This window comes from Leptonychotes weddellii, chromosome 16 (genome assembly GCF_054177405.1).
Source record: "Leptonychotes weddellii isolate Sample4059 chromosome 16, ASM5417740v2, whole genome shotgun sequence".
NCBI classification, from domain to species: Eukaryota; Metazoa; Chordata; class Mammalia; order Carnivora; family Phocidae; genus Leptonychotes; species Leptonychotes weddellii.
In genome coordinates this window covers 1,129,117-1,150,868 of record NC_138384.1, presented here as the reverse complement: position 1 = coordinate 1,150,868, position 21,752 = coordinate 1,129,117, and the positions used below count along the sequence as shown (strand labels likewise).

Below are 21,752 nucleotides of genomic sequence, written 5' to 3'. Positions count from 1 at the left end.
TCATAAAGGGTCAGCAGGTGCTCAGGGACTATCGGCTTTTCTGGAAGGATCTTTGTAATCCCTAAGGGGCTCACTGGGCCATAGGCGGTGACAGTGTCATGTTCTCCGTGACGTTGGCTGACCTTGGTGCCTGCTGCTGGCCCCCCCAGGGTGGAGGCAGGCACCTGCCAGGCTGGGGTCAATACCCAGGGCTGTCCCTCCACCCTTGCGACCACCCGGCCTCTGCGCAGACCCTCACTTACCACCCTCCATTTACAGAGGGGCGACTGGGCCTAGACCCCTGGCCACACCCCAGCCCAGGCAGGGAGCAGGGTGGGCTGGCCAGGCCAGAGGCCAAGAGGTAGTGAGCTGGAGGCCAGATGGGCAGGAAGGGCCCTCGGTGGCGTCGGCCGCTGGAAAAACAGGGGGCAGGGGCCAGGACGCCGATAGGAACCCGAGAGGCTGTTTGCACGGGAGGCATTTTCTTTACCTTATCACACATCCTGCTTCCAGCCTGCAGCCAGGACAAGGCAGGGCTGGGGAGGGCCAGGGACCCCCACCCCAGCTCCCAGGCCTCAGGGTCTCCCAGGAGCTAATGGGACTCCCTCTCCCTGATTCATAGCTGGGAAGACTGCGGCCCAGAGACCCAGGGCAGTTGGCTTTTCGAGAAGGCTGGAGGGACCATGAGTTACCACACTCGGAGGTGCCGGGAAGGTGGTGTTCTCGGGCCCCGTGGGGCTGAGGGGAGGCCCCGTCCAGGGTGGGGAGCAGGGCAGTATCGCGGGTCCAACACGCAGACCACCAAGGGGTCTCGGGCCCCGCCTCTTACCCTGTGTCTCCTCTTGGAGCTCTTGGCTTTGCCCGGACGGGGACAGTGTCTTGAGAGCACAGCCCCACCCCCAAGGAGCTCTGGTTGGGGTTCAGATGAGGCGATCAGAGCTCAAGGCAGCCCCAGCTGTAACCTCCCCCAGAGCTGAGTCCGAGCTGCCCGCACGGCCCCTACCAGCAACCCAGGGCCTGGTCCAGATGGCTCCGCCCCATCCCAGCCCCACAGACCCCCTTCCCTTAGGGCTGCTGACCCCCCAGTGGTGAAGGGCCCCCGCAGGCCCCACCCTGCCCTGCTGGCAATCCCAGGAGGCCCCAGCTCCGCCATTAGCTGGGGCCAGGGTTCAGCCCGATAAAGATGGGCTGTTGTTCTGTGTCAAAAAATCAATAATTTCCAGCGATGTTCCAGCGATAGGAAGAGAAGTTCCCAGGCAGCAGCTGGTGGGTGGGGCAGGGGCAGAGCTGGGGGCCGCGGCACCCAGGGGCCGCCCTCCCTGCCCACTTCTAACTCCGCTGGCTGGTGGTGCAGACCCACAGTGGTCCAAGAGCAGCTCCGGGAGACCTAGGCCCAGCCCTCTCCCTCCCGGCCTGCCCCGCCCCCCAAGCCACCCTTTGTAGAAGGCCTGGGCCCTCCCCAGGGCCGGACGGGGGTGTGGGAAGCTGGAGCCTGTGGGGAGGGAGGACCTGGGCTCCCGCGTGTCTCCCCGGGCCCCTTCCCCCCGGGCCCGTGGCCTTTCGGCTGCTCTGGGGTGTCCAGCGCTGGTTCTGGCTCCTGCCACCGTCCTCCAGACGCAGCTGCCCCCGGGTCCCAGGCAGCATCAGTGCCTTCAGGACGCAGCCGTCGGTGAGCCCGGCCCGAGGGCCGGACAGCCCGCCGGAGAGGCTGAGTTCGTGCACCGTGAGCATCCGCCCCGCAGCACTAGAGGTCGGGGGAGCGGGGCTCAGGCTACAGGGAAGCCGGAGGCAGGGAGGGGCCGGTAGCCGATGGCATGATCCCCCCTGCCTGCACGAGGACACAGGCACACGGAGGTCCCAGCCAGGGTGTCCAGGGCCATGCCCTGGGGTGGGCCCTGTGCCCAGCACCCACTGGCCCACGGCGGAGCCGGCCTCCATGTGGCCCTGCTGGCCGTGACCCCTGCAGCGGGCTCCCAGGAAGGTCGCCTGCCTGCCAGCCTGCCCGGGCTCAGGCCGGCCCCACGTGATACAGCCACCCAGCCAGAGTGCTGGGTGGCCGACGGAAGGTTAGAACACGTGGCAGCACACCCAGGGGACAGCGCACCCCAGGCAGGCCGCCGGCGGCTCCTGGCAGACAGTCAGTCCCCTTCCCGAGGGAGGAGCTCCAGAGGAGGTCTCAGGTCTGAGCTCTGGGACCCACCTGCTCCAGCCTAACCCCGGCTGCTTAGGAAGGAAGGTTCTGGGCTTGAAGCCCTTTGAAAACCTCGGGCCTGGATGAGAAGGAAACCCCCCTCCAGGGAGGACTCAGGCCCTGCACACCCCACCCAGCCTGGACACTCGGGGCGCCTGGGGGCCAGGTGAGGCTGGACGCCCGCAACCAGGCCCAGAGGCCAGCAGGGCCCAGGCCCGAGAAGCTGGAGACTGCAGACGGTGGTGGCGGGGCTGGGCTGGGCCCCCCAGGAGGCCCTGTGCGGTGGGTCAGGACACTCCCTGGGAAGGGGCTCCTCTCTGATGTTCCCTAGTCTTGGTCTCAGCCACGTCTCCTGTGCTGGGCACCGCGTGATAGAAGCTAACGTCGAGACGGCTGGCTGGAGGCCTGGCCCTGTGACAGCCCCCAGGGTGGGTGCAGGGGTGGGGCATCGTCCCGGAGAGGCCTTCCCTCTCTGAGGGGCCGTAGCCCTGCGGGACCGCGAGCCTGGCTCTGCCACGGTGCGGGGCCGGAAGTCCCGGATCGTAGGTGAAACAGTTTCTCAACGATGACGGCCAATGGTCCTCGTTTTTCTGTGTCCTCAGGTCACAGGTCCTGGCCCTCTGGCTGCCCTCCCACAGGGTCTGGCCCTCCCAGCGGTGCTCTGTGGGGTTGCCCGGGCCAGAGGCAGGGTGAAGACCCTCACCCACGCCAGGTCCCAGGCCCTTCAAGGTGGGATAGCAGGAAGGACGCCCCAAGCCTGTCAGCATCCCGGTGGGAGTCTTGCCACTGCCCCAGGCCTGAGGAGGCCAGCCCACGGAAGAGACAGCAGCAGGGCCGGCCTCCTGTGGGGTAGCTGACAGCCCCCCGGGCACTGGGACCTTGCCGATCCTCCCGCACACAGCCCCACGCCTTCCTCATGCCCCAGCACAAGGACCTCCTGCTCAGCCTGTCCCCAGCCCCCCTCCTCTGGCCTTGTGGCTTCATCGGTACATAGGAAGCAAAAACAGCGGCCGACAGGATGGGCCCAGCAGGTGAAGATGTTCCCAGAAGCTGATGGGAACTCATCCGCCCCCCAGACAGTTCTCCCCAAGCCCAGATTTGCCCCCTCCAGCCAGATCCCGAGAGGATGGGGCACAGCATGGCACCCACATAGAATCAGCCCTCCCATCCCAGCCAAGAGGCTCTGTGGCCACAGGCCTGGGGTTCCCAAGCTTCGGGGGACGCCCACCCCCCTGGCTGGGCGCTCTGTTCACAAGGTAACTGTCCAGGAGGTGGCCCTGCGTGCCTGCCCACGGCCCCCGTTTGGTGTATCCATGTGACCAGGCTCTGCCCGCGTGTGCAGGTCCTAAATCTCCCCTCGTGCTGAGGCTGGGGGTACCCAGGTGGGCAGCTGGTGGGGGCAGCCGCTGTGGCCCACCACTGAGGACTTGGAGGAGGGACTGGGGGTCCTGCGGTGCTCTATGTACCTGAGCCCGTAGGAAGCCCCATCACCGCCAAGAGTGGGCTCTGTTTTAGGAGTGGGGTGCCCTGTGCCCAGAGTGGTTGAGAGCCTGGCCAGCGTCACGTGGGCACTGCCATGGCCTGGGCCTGGCTGGATGGCCCCTGGCCGTGGCGGGGCCGCGTTTGAGTGCTCCCTCGCACCCGCTGTGGGTCCAGCCCTGTCCTTCATGCGCCACCTCCGTTACGTCCCCTCACCTTGCACTGACCCGTGAGGCGGGGGCTCTTCTCCCCTATTTCACATCAGCAGAAACCGAGGGCTAGGAGGGAGGTGATCCGCGCGGCTGGGAGATGTCCGTGCTGGGACACAGACCCGGGTTCTAGAGCTCCCAGGGCTGGCGGAGACTCCTGCGTCATCCCCGGCATGGGGACTCGCAGGGGTCCGCCTTCCACCTCCTCCTCCAGGCGGCACAGTTCCAGAAGGACCGTCAGGCCCTGGACGGCAGTGGCCTCTCTCTGTCCTTCTAGGACCTCACCTGCCACCGAGCTCATGGCTTTCCCCGTCAAGAGGGCTATGTTGGGGGCAGGAAAAGGGCTGGACTTGACAGCCAGTGACCTTGGGCAAGTCACGCCACCTCAGGAACACGGGCCCCTAGGCTGATGCCCCCGCCGGGGCTGGGGCCCAGGGGGCTGCACCTGCAGGGGAGGGGCCGAGCGAGTGAGGGAAGGGTCTGCCTGGCCCCTCATTGTGGGACAGCTTGTGCCAGCCGGTGCCCCCCACGCCACCCCACCCCACTCACCCCCGCCGGCCCTGCTCTGCCCTGTGACCTTGAGAGAGTCACTCACCCTCTCTGGGCCTGGTTTCCATGCTGATATAGGACGTGTTGGAAACACACACAGCCTCCTAGCCTGCCCTGCTCTGGGCCCACACCCACAGAGACTTCTGGAACCCCGCAGGGTGGGGCCGGCTCGGCCCTGGGGCTTTCTTCCTCTCTCTCCCCCTTTCTCTCTCCCTTTTTTCTGTGTGTGTGTGAGACTTTTATCAAAGGCAAACAGCGTGATCCCTGAGATAGGGCCGCTCCCGACAAGGCGGGGGCCGGCTGGCCCATGGGAGCCACAGGGTGGGGGCAGGCGATGGGCCAGTCACATCAGTGAGTGTTGGCGTTGACCCCAGAGCCCACCGTGCCGGGCGGGGGGCTGCAGAGCAGCTGGGCTTGCCGCTCTGCTCTGGAGCCCACCGGCCATCAGCACGAGCACCGCCTGGCCCCTGGAAGGAGAAGCCAGCCCGCGGGGTGCGGAGGTAGCCCCTGAACTCGGATACTCCCGCAGACCACAGGGCTGCGCCAGTCAGAGCCACAAGGCGGGGGCGGGGGGCCGAGACCTGGTGAGCTCGGGGTCAGAGCCCCGGCCCCTCCGTCGGAAAGGAGGTCAGGTCTGGGCAGTGGCTACACTTCAGCCGTGGAACCTCGAGCTCTGCAGACCAGAGCCGCCGCCTCACTGGCCCACTGCGCACCGTGGAGGTTGTGGCCCCGAGGGCTCTGCAGGGCATGAGGGAGAGCTGGGCCGGGGGCCGTGGCTCAGCGGCCACCCTGGGCTGGGCCCCGCGACCCGGGACAGCCCAGGGAGGAAGAGCAGTGCTGGCCTCTCAAACTGACCCGCTCGCCTTTACCCTCAGACCTACCGGCCCAGCAGGTAAACTGAGGCCAGCGGGCGCTGGACAGAGGCGGCACCCGGCTGTGGCCTGCTGATTCCAGACCCCAGGTCTCTCACCCGGCCACCCCCTCTGTCGGGACCCCAGAAGGGGCAACACTCAGCCCTGCCTCCTTTGTCCCCTTGGGACGCCGTCAGAGGGCTTTGAGACCCAAACAGACATTCAAATCATATAAATATGCAAGCGCTGAATTCTCTCGTCCGGTTCCTCACAGATGCTTGGGGGGCGAAATTGAATCCCGCTGCGGCGTGTTTGTTCTGGAAATGATGTGTGTGTGGGGTTGTTTGCCGGAATAAATTAGTCCTTGCCCTGATGCGGTGTCTGCAGTGATAGCCTGACCCCCATGGGGGCCTGCCCCCTCCCCGAGGAGACCCGTACAGAAGGGGAAACTGAGGACAGCAGGAGTCAGCCTGCCACGCGCGCCCACCTCCCTTCCAGCGGCATCCCCGTCGCTCTGCCGCCTTCTGCATCAGCCCAGGAAAGGGCGTCGGGGACCTGGCCATGAGCGTGGCTGGGGCTCTGGTTCACATCTCACCTCCCCGTCGTGGGTCTTGAGCCAGTAGCTTAACCTCTCTGAGCCTCGATGCCCTCCTCTGTACACGGGGAGAACCTCAGTGGGGCAGGGAGGGATCCCTGCAAACTGTCCAGATGCGTGGCCAAGGCTCCATGAATGGGGCCAGGAAGCGGGTTGGGATCATACGTTCTCCGGGCAGGTGGCATCACCCCATAGCTCACTACGGGGGTGGAGGTCAGGACTGGGCTGGAGCTGGGAAGAGAAAGTAGCCGGCTCACAGGAGGCTGCCCGGGAGAAGGACACCTCCACCTGGAAGCCCACCCCACCTGGCCCACCCTCCCAGCTGCCACCACCCATGTTTCCTGGGAGACACAGAGGGCAGAGGCTATGCCTCCCTCATCCCTGTGCCAGGTGCCCACACGCGGTTTTGTGACTGAGTGAGCATAGAGCCCCGAGTCCAGAGACAGAGCCTGCAGCGTGGCTTGGGTGCTCATGGCCCCAGGTTTCCTGTGTGTGTGGTTGGGAACTGTCTCTTCGGCCGCCACGGGTCCTCTGGCTATTATAGAGGCTGTTTAAAAATAACTGTGTCTTCCTGCCTGCCAGTCCCCGCCTGCCAGCTCCGCGTCTCCCACCCCTTCGCCCCTTGCCCTCACTCATCTATACGTTTATTTCATTCTTGGCCTTGAGCTGAACCCTTATGAGGCTCCCAGCCTGCCAGGAGTGGGTGGCCCCACCCACCCCACTTTGCTGATGCAATTTTGCTTCTGGTTAGGAGAGGGTCTCTGGCAGGTGCTAACTAGGCTCTAATACCGCTTGACCCTGTTTCCGCTGTGCAAGAGGTTGGACAGGAACTGTTTGCTAGAAATAGCTTATCTGAGTAGATGGATGTTGAACATCACCAGGGCCACCGTGTACAGTTGCCCAGGTTGTGCACTGTAGCAAGGGCTCTGGGTGAGCTGGGGCTGAGATCCAGCCATGTTCCCCTCCCCCAGCCAGGTACCTGCCATAGCCCTTCCTAATGCACAGCCCTTCGGAGCCGGCCTCCCTGAAGCAGAAAGGTGGGTTTTCGTGGTGAGCATTGCCCTGTCCCTAACCCAAGTTCCTCGGCTCCCCGGCCTCCTCACCTCTCCCAGGCCCGAGTGGTGGGTTCTGCCCTCAGGCTTGCAGAATGGCAGCCTTTATCGGGAGCCAGCCCTCCCTCTGGCAATGCATGATACCCAGAAGATGGAGTGGCTGCCGTGGGAAATACCAGCCATGCTGTTATCTGGCAGGCTCGGCCCGCCGGCCCTGGGGCTCCGATTAGGGAGCATGGCTGTTTGCCTGTGGGTGCCCATGTGGGCGGAACGGGGAGGCACACTGGCTCAGCTCCTTCCCTCCATCACCACGAGGCCGGGGCCCTGAGACAGCCCAGGGCTGCCCCCACTCCTCCTCTACTCTCAGGGACCCCCGGGCCGGCCCCCCACGCACTGAATTCCCAGTTGCTCCTCCCATGGGAAGGTGGGCCACCAGCCTCAGGTGGAAGGTGTCATGTCCTAAGGGGGGCTCTGTGCCCGACGAGGCCACGATGGGCTCCTTCCACGTGCTCTGGATGCTGATGGGGAACGAGGTGGAAATGGAGGGGCTCCCGGTCACCTTCCCTGTCTCGTCTGTGGTCCCAGCAGGAGAAATGCAGTCCAGAGAGGTGTGTGGCCATCCTTGTTCAGAGGCCCAAGTGCAAGCCGACCCCGGATTGCTTTGAGGTTTCTGGTTGCCCGCAGAGGGGCAGGCCACAGCATGAGGACGCTGGACAGTTCTCCCTTGACCTCCCTCCATGAGCTGGGGAGTCAGGGGGGGAGGTGAACAGGCTCAGTCCATCGTGAGCTCCCCACCAGCCTCGGATGGCTTGGCAGACGGGTGGATGGACAAATGAGTCGCAGCAAGCTTGCCTTTAGACAGTCTTCTCCTCCTCCTCCTCCCCTCCCTCATGTATGCCCGTCCCCTGAGGGCCAGCCAGGCAGGGAACCAGAGACCCACATACAGCCAGGGCCCTGGGTCAGCATCTGGAGCCAGGGGGCCTGGGTTCAGACCCTGACATCCCACTGCCAGCTACATGACCTCTTGAGTCCTCAGTGTTCTCACCTGTACCGGGGGCGTAAAGAGAGGGCCGACTTCATCAGGCCACCGGAGCAGGGGTGGGTGACGGTGCCGGCTGGGTCACACTCCCATCCCTGAGGATGGGACCTGCGGGGCCAGGGAGGGGGTGGCCCGTGGGCAGCACCCTGGGCTGGGGCCCAGGTGTCCTGGGTGGGCTGGCAAGGGACATGGCCCCTCATGGGCGAGCTGCAAAGTGACAGAGCCAGTCTCTGCCCCCCTCTCTGGGGGGCTGATAAAGGGGCGCCGGCCTCCTCAGCCTCGACCTGGTCCCCTGCCATCTTATCTGCCCCTGGGAAGACAAGGACCCAGTTAGAACGTTTTAGCTGGGCCTCCTGGCGTATTTACACCTTATCTCTGCCATTAGGCCGGCAGTTATCTGATAATCGGGCCCATTAAGGCCACAGCCTGCCCGATCGGGGCTCCAGGAAGTGGGGCTGCCGCCACAGCGCTTGCTTGGGGACCAGGGCAGGCCACGTGAGGCCTCTGTGGGCCCAGGCAGCCCGGATGGCACCCAAGGTACAAGGTGGCCCAGCCTTCCTGGGCAGAGGGCGTGGGATCAGGGAAGGGACCGCCCTCTGAGGGCGTGACCACCGCGTCCCCTTGTCCCACGAGGACACTGAGGCTCAGGCAGGGCAGGTGATGTGCCCGGTGTGAATCTCCCAGGGTGGCCCCGACAAACACACACAACCTTGGGGCCTTAACACATCAGAAATCTGTTTTCTCCAAGTGCTGGGCCACGCTCCCTCTGGAGGCTCTGGGGGGAGGGTCCTTCCTGTCTCCCCCAGCTCCAGGGGCTACAGTGTGGCTTCCTCCTGACCCCGTCACTCTGGTCTCTGCCTGTCTTCGCGTGGCCGCCTCCCCTGTCTCTTCTGTGTGTCTTTTATAAGGACATCTGTCATTGGATTTAGGGTCCCACCAGATGATCCAGGATGGTCTCCTCTCGGGTTTCTAACTTGATTACATCTGCAAAGACCCTTTTTCCAAATAAGTGCACATTCACAAGTTCTAGGTGGAGGTATCTTCTGGGCGCCATCATTCAGCCCACTGTAGAAGGTCCTGTGGACCATGCAGTGAGGCTGGGCTGAACCCAGGAGCCTGAATGCAGACCCTGTCCGACCCCATGTCCCGCCCTGGGGAGAATGACTGTCTCAGGGACTCACAGCAGAAGCCCGTCTGTCTGTAGAAATGCGACCACACCCTGTGGTGGCCCTCCAACACGTGCCACGGGGGCCACCACCTGAGCCACGGGAGCTGTCGGCGCCTGGAGAGTTTGCAGCCCCGCCCCCCACCATGGCGCAGGTGGCCGCAGCACCCGAGCATCTTACACCCTGAGCTAGGAGAGGCCATGCAGAGCGGCAGGAAGACTCAGGGCCCAGACCTTTCCAGAAAGTGAGCAGCGGTCCTGGGAGGGTGGGTGGGGGCAGCAGCATTCTGGGGACAGTCCCCGTCCTGCCGATCTGCAGGGAGTGAACGGAGCCAACGTCAGGACCACCCAGGGGCAGATTCTGGCTTCGCCAAGGGCCTTGGGGAGGTGCGTGGCTCTTTGACTTGGTTTCCCCTCTGAGCTGTGCTAACCATGTTGGTGGATTAATGCATTCAAGCCTCGTGCAGCCCAAGGAGGCGGGAAGTCTTAGATATGGGGACATCAGGGCCCAGCATTTCCACAACCTCCACCACAGGCTTGCTGTGTGGATGTGGGGGGCTCAGGCCGGTGGGGAGGGGCTGGGAGGACTGTGCGGAGGCCAGGACGGCGTCCTCGTCGACGTCCTCGTCCTCCACCGTGTGCCCCCCCTAACGTAAGCTGCGGGGATGACCCAGCTCCATGCGTGCATCCTGGGCACGGGCAGGTGCTACAGGGGACATGTGTCCTCACGGAGCAGCCGTGGTCCCACCGGCTCAAATCCAGCCGCAGACACACCGTCCTGTCCCTGCTGTCCCCCAGACAAGGGCTTGCTGCAGGGGCTGGCCCAGCTCCTGGAACCACACACCGGCCGCCGTCCCCATAACCCAGGCCCCCAGGGCACCCCCACCCCTGGTGGGGACAGGACTGCCGAGCTGGGCAGCTGGGGCTGGGTGGCCGCCGCCAGGGGGCACGCCTCACATCCCCGCTGTTTCTCCCCACAGACGAGCTGGAGCTGCTGCTGCGGGACAGGCAGAGGTGCGTGCGGGCTCGGCGCAGCCTCACCGAGGGCCTGTCCTGGGGCCCGTTCCGCGGGGACGTCCAGAGCAGAGCCTCGTCCCCTGGGCAGGTGGAACCGGTAAGGAGCCCCACCCCCGGCAGCCCACCCACCCGCCGCAGGGCCGCAGCCAGGGCGCAGGCCGGCCCAGGGCACAGACCCCCTCCGCCCCTGGAGCCAAGCCGGCTTATGCTCCCGCCCAGGAGCGCCTGCCCCTCCGCGTGCAGTGTGTCGGGAGAGGGGGCCCTGAGGTGTTGGGACCAGGACGGCGGGAAGGACTTGACTGCCTGGGAGCACAAGGGAGGCTTCCTGGAGGAGGTGACATGGGAAGGGCTTTCCGGAGGAGGCCCTTACTGGATGAGTAGAAGCTGGCAAGACAGAGAAAGAGATGGGTGTGTGAGGTGGGGGGCTGGACCTGGTTCGTGAACGGGGGCAAGCGAGGAGGTTTTCCGGGAGCTGAGGGACCGCTGCAGCAGAGGCTGGGGTTCACTTCGTCCCTATGGGTCCTTCCGGTGCCGCAGGGTCTTCGCCTCCGCAGCACTTCTGGCCTGCCTGTGTCGTAGGAAACCCACCCGGGCAGCGCCCTCCCGCTAGTCGCCGCCGCCACGGGGTCACTCGCTTCGGGGTTCCTTGTGGACTGCCTTCTGTTGACGGCAAGTCGGTCTGCGTCCTCTCGCACGGTACAAAGGCTCCTTTGAAAATACATTTTGGGGAAGAAAGGGCCTGATGTATGGGAAACCGGGCCGCTGAATGGGCAGCATGGGGTAGGACCGGAACCAGGAGGGACCTGACCGTGACGCGTATTCAAGAAACCTCTCCTAGTCCTGCTGCCACTCGCTTGAAAGGCCAGGAGGCACCCGGAGTGGGTCCCCTCAAGCCCGGGCTCAGGCACCCGAGACGTGCAGGCACGGCCAAGGCCTGGGCCCTTTTTGATTCCCGGTTTTGCATTCAGGTGCGACTTGATCCAGGTGCACCCTGGCTGGTGGGTGCCCCGCAGTGCTGGGCCTCCTGGTCTGCAGGCCCCAGGTGTGGGCCTGTGGTCAGCCTCCGTGTGGTCAGCAGGCGGTGGCCAGGCTGCAGGGGAGGGTCCGCCCACACCTAGAGGCCCCATGCTGCCCTGACAGCCCCATCCGGCTCCAGCCTGACAGAGCCCCCATTTCTCAGCCACAGAAACCAGGGTGCAGGAACTCGGGCTGCACAGTGTCCACAGGGCTGGTAGGGAGCTGCAGGAGGAGTCCCCAGCTGCAGACCCTCAGACCGCCGTTCACAGCACCCACCCGAGTCAGAATCTCTGGGCTGGGGCCTAGGCCTCCAGAGATCCGGGCAGTCTCCCAGGGTCTAAACGTGCAGCCCGGCTGAGGCCCCCTGGGCCATCCACACTGCTCATCACAGCGGAGCGCCCAGGCTCAGGGGAGCACGTGCAGGCCTCGGCCGCTCAGCGGGAGGCTGGCCCAGGACCGAGGGCTCCCAGCCCATGACCAGGCCATCCCCGTGGCGCAGGGTCCCGGTCCCGTGGCCTCCTCCCTCATGGCAATTATGCTCCCAGGCAGGCTCCTGAGCTCCTTGAGCGTCTGCTTCCTGAGCCTGTGGGTCCTCGGTGGGGACACAGGGAGGCCCTGAAGGGTCCCTGGGGCCTGAGCCTGCAGACCCTCCAGCGTCCCTGCAGAGGAGAGGGTGGGCGGACAGAGCTGTCGCCGGTCTGCCAAGTGGGGCAGCTGATGGCACACCCACCTCCCAGGGCAGCTTACCACCACCCTACAGGAACGGCTGACCCTCTTGTCCCATGGCCCAAGCAGGGAGAAAACAGAGGCAACCGCAAGGCAGACTTTGGCTCCACTGCGGGAATGGAGGCCCTAGTGTTCAGGGCAGTCTCTTGAGGCAATGAGCTCCCCATCACTGGAGGCATGCAAGCAGCAGTTCTCTTTTCAAAGGGTGGGCTGTTGAGGGGCAGTTCATGGCTGGAAGGAGGAGTGTGTGGGCTGGGAGCTCCCTGGCTCCGAATTCTCATAAGCGGTGAAAAGACAAAGGGGTGCAGCTGCGTGTGGCCTGCACCTCTCTCCTCTGCTCCCCCACTCTGGAGACAGTCCGTCCCTCCAGGACAGACAGGTGTCGCTCACTGCACACACCGAGGTACGCCCATCCTTACGCCTGGGCCCTGGTCTTCCCCGCCCACACCATTGTGAGGCATGCTCCCCATTTTACACATGAGGAAACTGAGTCTCCAGCAAGTTAAGTGACTTGGTAAACTCACCAGGATCAAATAGCAGAGGGAGAATTGCAACCCACGTCTGCTCAAGCTGAGACCCCTGCGGGCTCTGTAAGGACAGGGCTGAGCTGGCCCCAGAGTCCTGGCCACGTCCCCGCCCCGCCCTCCTCTCTGAGGGTTTTGTCCTCCTTGGGCCCGGGGCGCAGGTCAGCCTGGGGAGACTTGGCACGAGGTTGGAGACGCTCTCCAGGCAGAGCGATAATGTCCACGGGGAGAGAGGGACCAGCGCCAGGGAAGCCAGTGGCCTTTGAGGCTCTTGCCGAGGAGCTGAGGGAGGAAGGAGCCTCTCGGGCTCTTCCCTGCAGCTTTATCTCCTACAGAATTAAATCCTTGATTAACCCTTATCTCCCCAGCAGGCGCTATCTGCGCCTTGGCGCCGAGTGTCCAGACACACCGTACACGATGATTGATTTCTTAAAGATACGCGCGCCTTTCCGATACTTCATTTATTGTCTAAATATTTTTGCTAACATTTCAGCGAGCCCCTTATCGAGCTCTGCTGATGGGTCCCAGTTCTCTCCCCCATGCACCTCCCACCCCAGATCGTGCTATCAGCCGCCAGGCGGTTTGTCTTAGCTGTTTGGAGAGGAAGGAGAGAGAGGGGCTCTGATAGAGTGTGGCAACCCTTCCCTGCTGGTTTCCTTAGCCCCTGGGCCACTTGCAGATGGGAGGGGGAACGCAGGGCTCCCCTCACAGTCCTCCCACACACACACACATACACACGAGACTTTTGGGGGTGGGAGCCCCAGGAAATACACAGCAAGTGCACAGAGCCTGGCAGGGGTCGGGTCGAGAGTGGTTCCTGCACCAACATGCTGTGTGACCTTGGGCAGGTCCCTCCCTGATCCAGCTGTGGCTTCCACTTCCCAGGGTTTGGAAACCCAGCCAGCTCTAAAATTTGTAGTCATATACCAAAAAAAATGTTCAGAATGGTTGGGTGGATGGGTGGGTGGATGGATGGATGGATGGACCAACGAACATATGTATATATGGATGGATGGGTGAACGGGTGGATAGATGGACGGACGGGTGGATGGATGGATGGATGAATGGACGGGTAGATGGATGGATGGATAAATGGATGGTGAATGGGTGGATGGATAAATGAATGGATGGCGGATGGGTGGATGGACGGGTGGGTGGATGGACGGACGGACGGACATACGGGTGGATGGACGGGTAGATGGATGGATCAATGGACAGATGGATGGATGGATGGATAGATGGATCGATAGGTGGGTGGGTGGATAGATGAATGAGCAGATGAGCGAACGAATGAATGAGCGAACTCTTATGCCAAGCCTGGCCCACAGTGGCTCGACCCATCTGTCCAGTAGTCCCCCCCAGGGCTTACCCACTATAGCCATGAGACCACCATGACATCAGTGAGACCTGGCAGCGGGGGCCGTGGCTGCCCAGGAGGACAGCGGGTCCACTGGGGAGAAGCCCCTTCCAGAGTGGTTGGAATGAGACCAGCTGAGCTCTGCCCTGTCGTGCATCTTCATGCAGGGATCGGCTTAAAGGGACCTCCCCCATCCCTCAGCTGGAGATGGCAGTGGGGCCAGGGCCCTCAGGGCCCCACGGGCTCTGAGCAGCCCTTGTGCAAGAAGCCTTGAGGCTGGCACCAGGGGTCATTGCCCAGCAGAGCCCAGCCTCCCAGCAGGGCCACCCACCTCTGCCTCTTTGCTCTTATAAGGACACTCGGTACTGGATTTAGGACACTGGATAATCTAGAAGGATGTCATCTGGATTGTCCCTAATTTAATCACATCTGCTGAGACCTTTTTCCAAATAAGGCTGTGTCCACAGGCTCTGGGTGGACATGTCTTTGGGGGTACATTCAGCCTGCTCCACAGAGCTAGCAAGCAGCAGAGCCAGGGTCCAGCCCAGGTTGGCCCCTGAGCCTCCACGGGGCAGCCCCTGAGGAGATGGTCAGGTGTGGGCTTGGCTGGAGCACCAGGGTGGTGAGGAAGGCGGTGTGGGGCACTCTGAGGTGGACGTCCTCTGGACAGGAGGCCTGCCACTGGCCTTTCTGGGTCTCTGACTCCCTTCCTCCCCACACCTCAGCCTCTCCGCCTGCAGTTTTAGGAGCAGGGTCTGGGAGACGCTGTGGGTGCAAAGGGTCAACTCAGACCGGCCTCCTGGAGGTCCAGGAGGAGGAACCGCCTGGTCTCAGGGACCCTGGAACACCTTCCGCCACACTGGGGCCAAGGCAGCCATGGGCACCAGACCCACCTTTACAGCTGGTTCCCTCCCTGAGCCCAAGGGCCACCCGAGGAAGAGGGCTGGGGGCCACTTGGCCCACATCCCTGCTGTCCACACAGCTCCCCACCTCACCCCCACCACATTTCATGCTCTTCTCAGCCTGTGTCTCTAGAACGTTCTGCCTCCATTGGTTGTTTCTTGTCAGCCTCCCCACTCCAGCATCCACACTGGGAGATCAGGACAGCATGTTCTGTTCATGGTCTCCCCACACCAGGCTCTGGGGGACTGTTCAACAAATGAACAGATGGATGGGTGGAGGCAGGAAGGTAAGGATAGGTGGGTGGAGGGGCAGATGGATGGGTGGAGGCAGGAAGGTAAGGACAGGTGGGTGGAGGGGCAAATGAATGGATGGATGGGTGGATGGATGAGTAGAAGGATGGATGGATGAGTAGATGGGTGGATGGGTAGGTGGTAGAGGAGTGAGTGGATGGTAGGTGGAGGAAGGGAGGGAGGATGGATGGATGGATAGATGGTAGATGGTGGATGGATGATTGGTGGATGGATAGAAGGATGGATGGTAGGTGGTGGACGGGTGAATGGATGGTGGGTGGATGGATGGAAGGAGGGAGGGATGGATGGATGGGTGGTAGGTGGATGGATGGATGGTAGATGATGGATGAATGGATGGTAGATGGATGGGTGGTAGGTGGATGGATGGGTGGATGGGTAGGTGGTAGAGGGGTGAATGGATGGTAGATGGAGGAAGGGAGGGAGGATGGATGGATGGTAGATGCGTAGATGGATGGTAGGTGGATGGATAGATGGATGGTAGATGATGGTAGGTGGATGGATAGATGGTGGATGGATGGATGAGTAGATGGATGGGTGGATGGGTAAGTGGTGGAGCGGTGAATGGATGGTGGATGGATGGATGGATCGGTGGGTGGGTGGATGGATGGATGGATGGATAGGTGGATGGGTGGGTGGATGGATGAATGGGTGGTAGATGGATGGATGAGTGGATGGAAGGAAGCCAAGATCATGCAGACCCCAGTTCTAGTCCTGTGTACGCACAGCCACCTCCTGTGGCCCTGGGCATCACTCTGTTCTGTGGGCCTCCATCCTCATCTGTGAAGGAGGTTCTTTGCAGGGTCTGGGGGAGAGGAAGAGCCGAGGACAGAAAGGCAGTTGCCTCTGGGAGGGTGGGCAGGACAGGGACATGACTTCTCAGGATGAGCTGAAGGAGGTGGGTGGGGGCCCTGCCCCAGCCCTGACCTCCCATGAGCCTGCCCCACAGTGGCCCGGAGGAGGCTTGGGCAGCCCCACTGACCTTCTGCAGGGCGGTCTGGCTCACTGGGCTGGGCCACCCCCTTCCCCTGCCCGAATGGGGCCCCTATCTCCCTTTCCCCTGATGCTGTTTCATGAGATGGCTAGCAAGGTTTGGGATCAGCCTCAGATAAAGTCACAGCGGATGGGGCAGAGATAGAGTTTCTGATGGTTATCGGCAGGCACAGAATCCAGACACTGACCTCTTTGTTGGGGGAAACAAGGAGTGGTCTCAGATGCACCCAGAAAACTTCAAGTGGCCGCCCATTATCTCAGGGCCAGGTGGGGCCATCCTGGAGCCAGTAGGAACAGGCACGACCCCAAGGGGCTGCAGGCTGGGCGGGTGGAGAGGCTTCTTCCTGAACCCAGACACGGCCTGTCCAGGGTGAGCTGGACCCAGATGGGACCCGGGGGCGCTTGTGGAGGGAAGGTGGCCGGCAGCACAGGCCGGGCGGGGGAGCAACACATAGCCCCTCCCAGGCTTACACCCCACGTCCCTGCGCACGGACAGCACAGCGTCGGCCGGGAAGAGAGCCTGCCTCGGCCCAATGCCTTCAGGCACCAGAGAAAGGCGCTTCTGTTCCTGGGCTGCTTGGAACTGGGGGCGTTGGGGCGGAAGGAGAGAAAACCTGTCAGACCCTCCCTGGGTGGCGACCCCGCACCCCTAGGACCAAAGCGCAGGCCTGGGAGAGAGGCCACGGAAGGTCGTGTCCCCAGCCGCCCCCATTCAAGTGGGGGGGTGGGCAGGCCCCGGCATCGAGGGGCCACGGGCCGAGTCAGGCGGCCCCAGATCTCCCGGCCCGTTCTGCTCCTGTCCCCGTCCTCCCGGCCTGCCCGCCGCCGCCACGCAGGCACTGGGCCCTGGGCCCTGGCGGGACCGCGGCGCTGCCGCCTTCGCTCGCAGGCGGTACACGGAGAACGAGGGGATCTGCAGCTGCAGCGTCAGCAAAGCCGTGCACGTTTTTATCATGCTGGGAGCACGCAGCTCCTGCGAGTGATAAGCATTAAACCTACCGGGAGGCTGTCATTCTCAGTTTGAGGGTTAGAAATATTGGGACGAATAATTAGATTTCATATCGTTACCACAGCGCCAATCGGAGGATCAAGCAGATTAATTTTTTTCACCCTCCTCTGCTCATTAATATTCATTAGAGACTCCTGAGGCCCGGCCCCGCCTTGCTGCAAGCCGCTGTCCAGGTCAGCGCAGCTGGACGTGGGGGCCGCCGGTCACCCGCCGCGGTGGCAACCCCGCCCGGCCGCTGTGCCCGCTCCCACCGAGCCGGCGGGACCCCCAGCTGTGGGATCACCAGATGTCTGTGAAAAGCAGGGTGTTACCTGCTGTGGTGGAGATGCTCTCCCCAGGTTGACCCGTGGCACTTGCTGACGTGGGGCCCCAGAGGACCCCAGCCTTCTGCACCCAAAGGCGCGGCCCTTGCCTGCCATGTCCTGCCGGCCGAAGGGAAGGCGAAAGCAAGGAGGCAGGGGGGCTCCTGTTGTCTGTGTGCTGGTTGCACACAGGTGGGCACGGCTGGAAGGGAGGGCTTCGCGCAGATCGATGCTTCCAGTGCCCCGGGGGGGCTGAGTGGCAGAGAGGCCTCAACCACCCAGCCCCACCACCAAGAGCAGGGAGCAGGGCGATGGCAGGCCTGCGACAGGCACGTGGGTTGGGTCACAGCTCCAAGCACGAGGGGCAGTGCCCATTTGCAGAGAGGGCAGGCATGGGTGCAGGCCGCTTCTGCTCCCACAGCTAGAGCTCACCCCTCTGGCCACTAGTCACCACTTGCCCCTTCCATGGCACCCCACTGGCCACGCCGCCCCAACCTTGTTAGGGGTTTCCCCAGGAGCGCTTGGCTCATGGGCCTGAGTCTGCTGCAGGGTAGGGACGAGTGGGCACAGTGCACAGAGGGCTCACCTCAGATTGCAGGGTGGTACTTGGCTCAAGGTCACAGCAGGGGAGGCCACGCCTGGCCTGGACCCCAAAGCCCGGCTCTGCAGCCTGTGTTGTCCCCGGGCAGGAGGCAAAGCCCAGGGAAGCACCTGGGCTTGGAGCTGGCAAGGAGGTGCCCAGACTCGGAGGACACCTCGCACACCATCGTGTCCCACCATGGTGGTGTCCCGACCGGCGGCTGTGTGGACCCCCTGGCGTGCACACAGCCACCCAGTCTAGGTGGCAGCCTTTCCAGGTGATACTGGTTCTCCGATGCAAGGTCCCCATGCACCATTTCTGAATAAAAGGCACTTATTTGCATAAAACAAAAGTACCCCAAAGTGGGCGCGTACTGTGCCTGGTGGCGGAGCTTGGGGACCCCTGGTCGAAGCAGCCGGCCCAGATCCCAGGCCTGGCACTGGGGCTGAGGGCCCGGATGTGGCAGGAGTCACCCCAACCTCCTAGGGCAAAGCCAGGCCAGGGTTCTGCCCCCACAGACCTGTGCCTGGTCTCCTCAACGTCTGAGCGGGGGCCAGGCCGCAGAGCGGGGCCGCCCTCTGCCCTCTCTCCCCGGCACCAGGCTCTGTGTGCTTCCTCTCCTGCTGGGGTGGCCCTGGGTGTCAGAAATCAGGGAGCCCCACTCTGCAGGCCCCCAGCAGCAGCCTCATGGGCTGAGCCCAGAGCACTCTTGCCTTCCGGGCACTGCAAAGGCCCGGCTTGCAGACAGAGCCGGGGAGAGGACGTGGCTGGGCGAGGTGGTGCTGCGTGAGCTGCGCCCCCATTTGCCGCCTCTCCCCCCCTCCGCCCTAACCCCACACACGGATGTCAGTCTCTGGGAGCCTCAGGGAGGCCGAGCCAGCCTTGGCATGGGGTCATGTTGCTGCCTGGGGGCCTCAGCTACTGGGCCCAGGAGGATGTGCTCGTGTCTGCCGTGGGCTGGCCTCGGGGCGGAAGGGACAGAGGTGGGCCTGCCACGCCCTGTAGCAGGCAGGGAACCACCCCCCAACCTCGGGGAGGACCTAGAAGCCCCTCTCTGGGGAGACACCATCTCCTCCAGGCCACTCTCAGCCTCAGCTCTGGGAGCTCGCTCTGGGGGCCTGTGTGGGAGGAACCTGTGCTCAGTCTGGCCCGTGCGCCCCACGGGCTGCCCCGTGGCACCCAGCAGCCTGCTAGAGCAGGGGGGCAGGGCGAGAACACAGATCTGGGCGAATCCCGGCTCCGCTGCTCCCTGGGCCTCGGTTTCCAAGAGAGCCAATGCCCCGCGCATGGGAGGCGCCGGCTGTGTGCTCGGCGTTGGCCGCACAGCGCCCAGTGAGGGGCAGCAGGCTGCAGCCTGGCCTCCCTGCCGGGGGTCACAGGCTCCTCCCTGGGCGCCACGCGGGGCCCTCGGCCAGCTTCTTCCCGTGCTGGGTCCTTGATGAGCTCCTCCTCTCCCCCCCCCAGGGCCCCGCCCTGACGCTGCTGCTGGAGGACCAGCCCTGCTGGCTGACGTCGCTGCCACAGGCCCTGACCGAGGCCGAAGCCAACGCGGAGATCTACCGGAAGGGTTGGTATCCTGGCGCTTCCCTCGCGGCCTTCCGGCAGGTGGGGGCCGCTCAGCTGGCCCTGGGCTGGCCCTTAAAGGGAAAGCAGCCTGCCGGGCTGAGCAGAGTAGGAGAGCTAGGGCCGGGCCTCGGGGCACCCTGGGGTCTCGGGGGGCCGGGGCGCTGCTTCTCTTCCCGGGCCTCTGGGAGACCGCCGGGGTCAGCAGAGAATCCCGGGCCAGGTGGGCCAAGGTATATACACATATTCCAGTCCTATGTAGTCTGGCTCGTCCTGGGGAAGAGCAGGAGGGCCACGTTCAGACCCAGCCTCGTGGGGCCGGGCCACGTCCCCTGGCCTTCTTGGGCCTGCCTCCCCGCACCTTCTAGAAGGAGTGGCCCGGCAGTCCCCCTCCCCTATTGCTCAGAGAGCTCAAGGCGCTCAGACGTGAGGCGGGGGCTTCCATCGCCAAGGCCACGGTCCCGCCTGCCTGGGAGGTTTGACCCCTAAGCGAAGGCTGACACGGTCTTCTCGGTGTGACAACCAGCAGGTCAGGGCAGTGGAGATCCCCTCCGTCCCCAAGGGGATGATGTCAGCAGAGAATCGTGACAATTTCTACAGCCACACGAGGTCTGTCCAGCCAGCGTGGCCATCGGGAGGGTGTATGCCCAGCAACCACAGGAGAGGGCCTCATTCCCCAGTGGGGGGCTCTGTTTTGCTGGACTGTTCCGGGGGGTGCCACGGACACGTTGCCTCCCTGTGCACAGCACATTCAGCTGAATGCTCCCAGAGGAGGCAAAGCCCTGTCCTGCGGGCAGCTCTCATTTCAGGAGGGAGCCAGAGGCCATCAGGGGCAGGCCAGGTGGTATGTGCCCAGCCCAGTGGGCCTTGTGGGCAGCCCCTCCCTCCAGCTCTGTCCCCACATGGGAGCCTCCGTGGCATGATGGAGGTCCAGCGCAGGTGCTGAGCCCAGCGTCTGGGAACCTGGGCCACCCTTCACCCCTCTGTCCCCCTCCATGGGTGGGGGAGGACGCCAGCCCCCCACCCATCAAGGGGTGCTTGGAGGTGCCGTCAGCCCTGGGTTTGTACACCCAGCCAGCAAGCGGGCCAGTTAGTGCTGCTTGGCCCGCCCCGGTCAGCAGGGCTCCGGCCACTGTCCGCCAGGCAGGACAAGCTCCTCACAGAGCTGACGGGCGCGAGGTTGGCCTGGGGGGTGGGGGGCAGGGCTGCGCCTCGGTGTAGGGTTCCTGGTGGCCACAAGCAGGATGCAGGAGGTGAGCAGGCAGGTGCCTGGGTGGCTGGCAGAGGCTGCCCCCTGCTGGCTACCATGGGAACGGCGGCTCACAGTGGCGCTGAGAAGTGGGAGGGCCTGCCTGGCAGCTCCGGGCCGTGGCCCCGGGCTCTGCTGCCTGTCCCTCAGGCCACCCTTCTCCCGGGCAGCCATGCGGGCCATCTTCAGGGCCTTCCCACTAGGTGGGAGCGGGCAGGCCCGGGGAGCCAGCCAGTCACCCCCTGACCGGGGCCTGGGCTCCATCCCCCACCTCAGATTTCAGAACCCTGGTCTCCAAGAGGGGGCCGTGGGGAGGGGCTCGGGATGGTGGGGTGAGCCGCCCCTGGCCCTCCCGCCACTGAGGATTTTGCCCCCACAGATGAAGCCCTCTGGTGCAGACTCACCAAGCCGGTGCCCGCAGGCGGCCTGCTGAGCGTGCTGCTCACGACGGCCGAGCCCCGGGGCACCCCCAGCCACCCTGTGAAGGAGGAGCCGGCAGAGCCCGAGTGCCCGGCCCCTGCCGACATCCAGCTCCTGCCCCAGCAGGCCGGCATGGCGTCCATCCTGGCCACAGCGGTCATCAACAGTGAGTACACGATCCGTGCCACCTGGGCACCGTGGACCCACAAGGGTGGGTTACCATGGGGATCTGAGCAGAGCAGGCCGTGCTGCAGCCGATGAGTTGTGGCACGGGGCGGGCCCCAGGCCCCGCGCGCTCCCCCCACTAGCCGGGCCCGGCTGCAGCTTTCAAGCAGAGCGGGCTACATGCCCAAGGTGGGATGCTGAGCAGCAGCCTGGCTCCCACCCCGGCGGATGCCAGGGCCGTGTCTACACGTGTCACTAGACACGGCCGGGTGTCACCTGGGCTGAAAGAGCCCCGTCACTCACTCCCTGCTGGGGTGCTCTCAGAGTCAGGGTGTCGCTGCGAAGTCGGGTTCACTCTGCTGCACTCCCACCATCCACGCTGAACCGAGGGGTCTGGGGTCACCCAGCCTGTCGCGAGGGCACCGCTGAGGGGCACAGATAGCCTTCGGGGGGGGGGTGGCCTCGAGCACGGCGCATCTCATGATCATAGGATGGCAGTGGCCGACTTTA

At 64.1% G+C, this 21,752-nt stretch overlaps 1 protein-coding gene across 2 annotated transcripts in view; it reads left to right on the top strand.

Moving 5' to 3' along the window:
• The window catches only part of ZFPM1 (zinc finger protein, FOG family member 1), a 61,341-nt gene extending 39,661 nt beyond the window's left edge, over positions 1 to 21,680 (top strand). For both annotated transcript variants that reach the window (XM_081806241.1, XM_081806242.1), the window contains exons 4-6: positions 10,090 to 10,223; positions 19,310 to 19,412; positions 21,037 to 21,680. In XM_081806241.1, the coding sequence (XP_081662367.1) occupies positions 10,090 to 10,223; positions 19,310 to 19,412; positions 21,037 to 21,338 (539 nt within the window). In that variant the 3' untranslated portion in view covers positions 21,339 to 21,680. The remainder of the gene's footprint in view (positions 1 to 10,089; positions 10,224 to 19,309; positions 19,413 to 21,036) is intronic.
• The last annotated feature ends 72 nt before the right edge of the window (positions 21,681 to 21,752 follow it).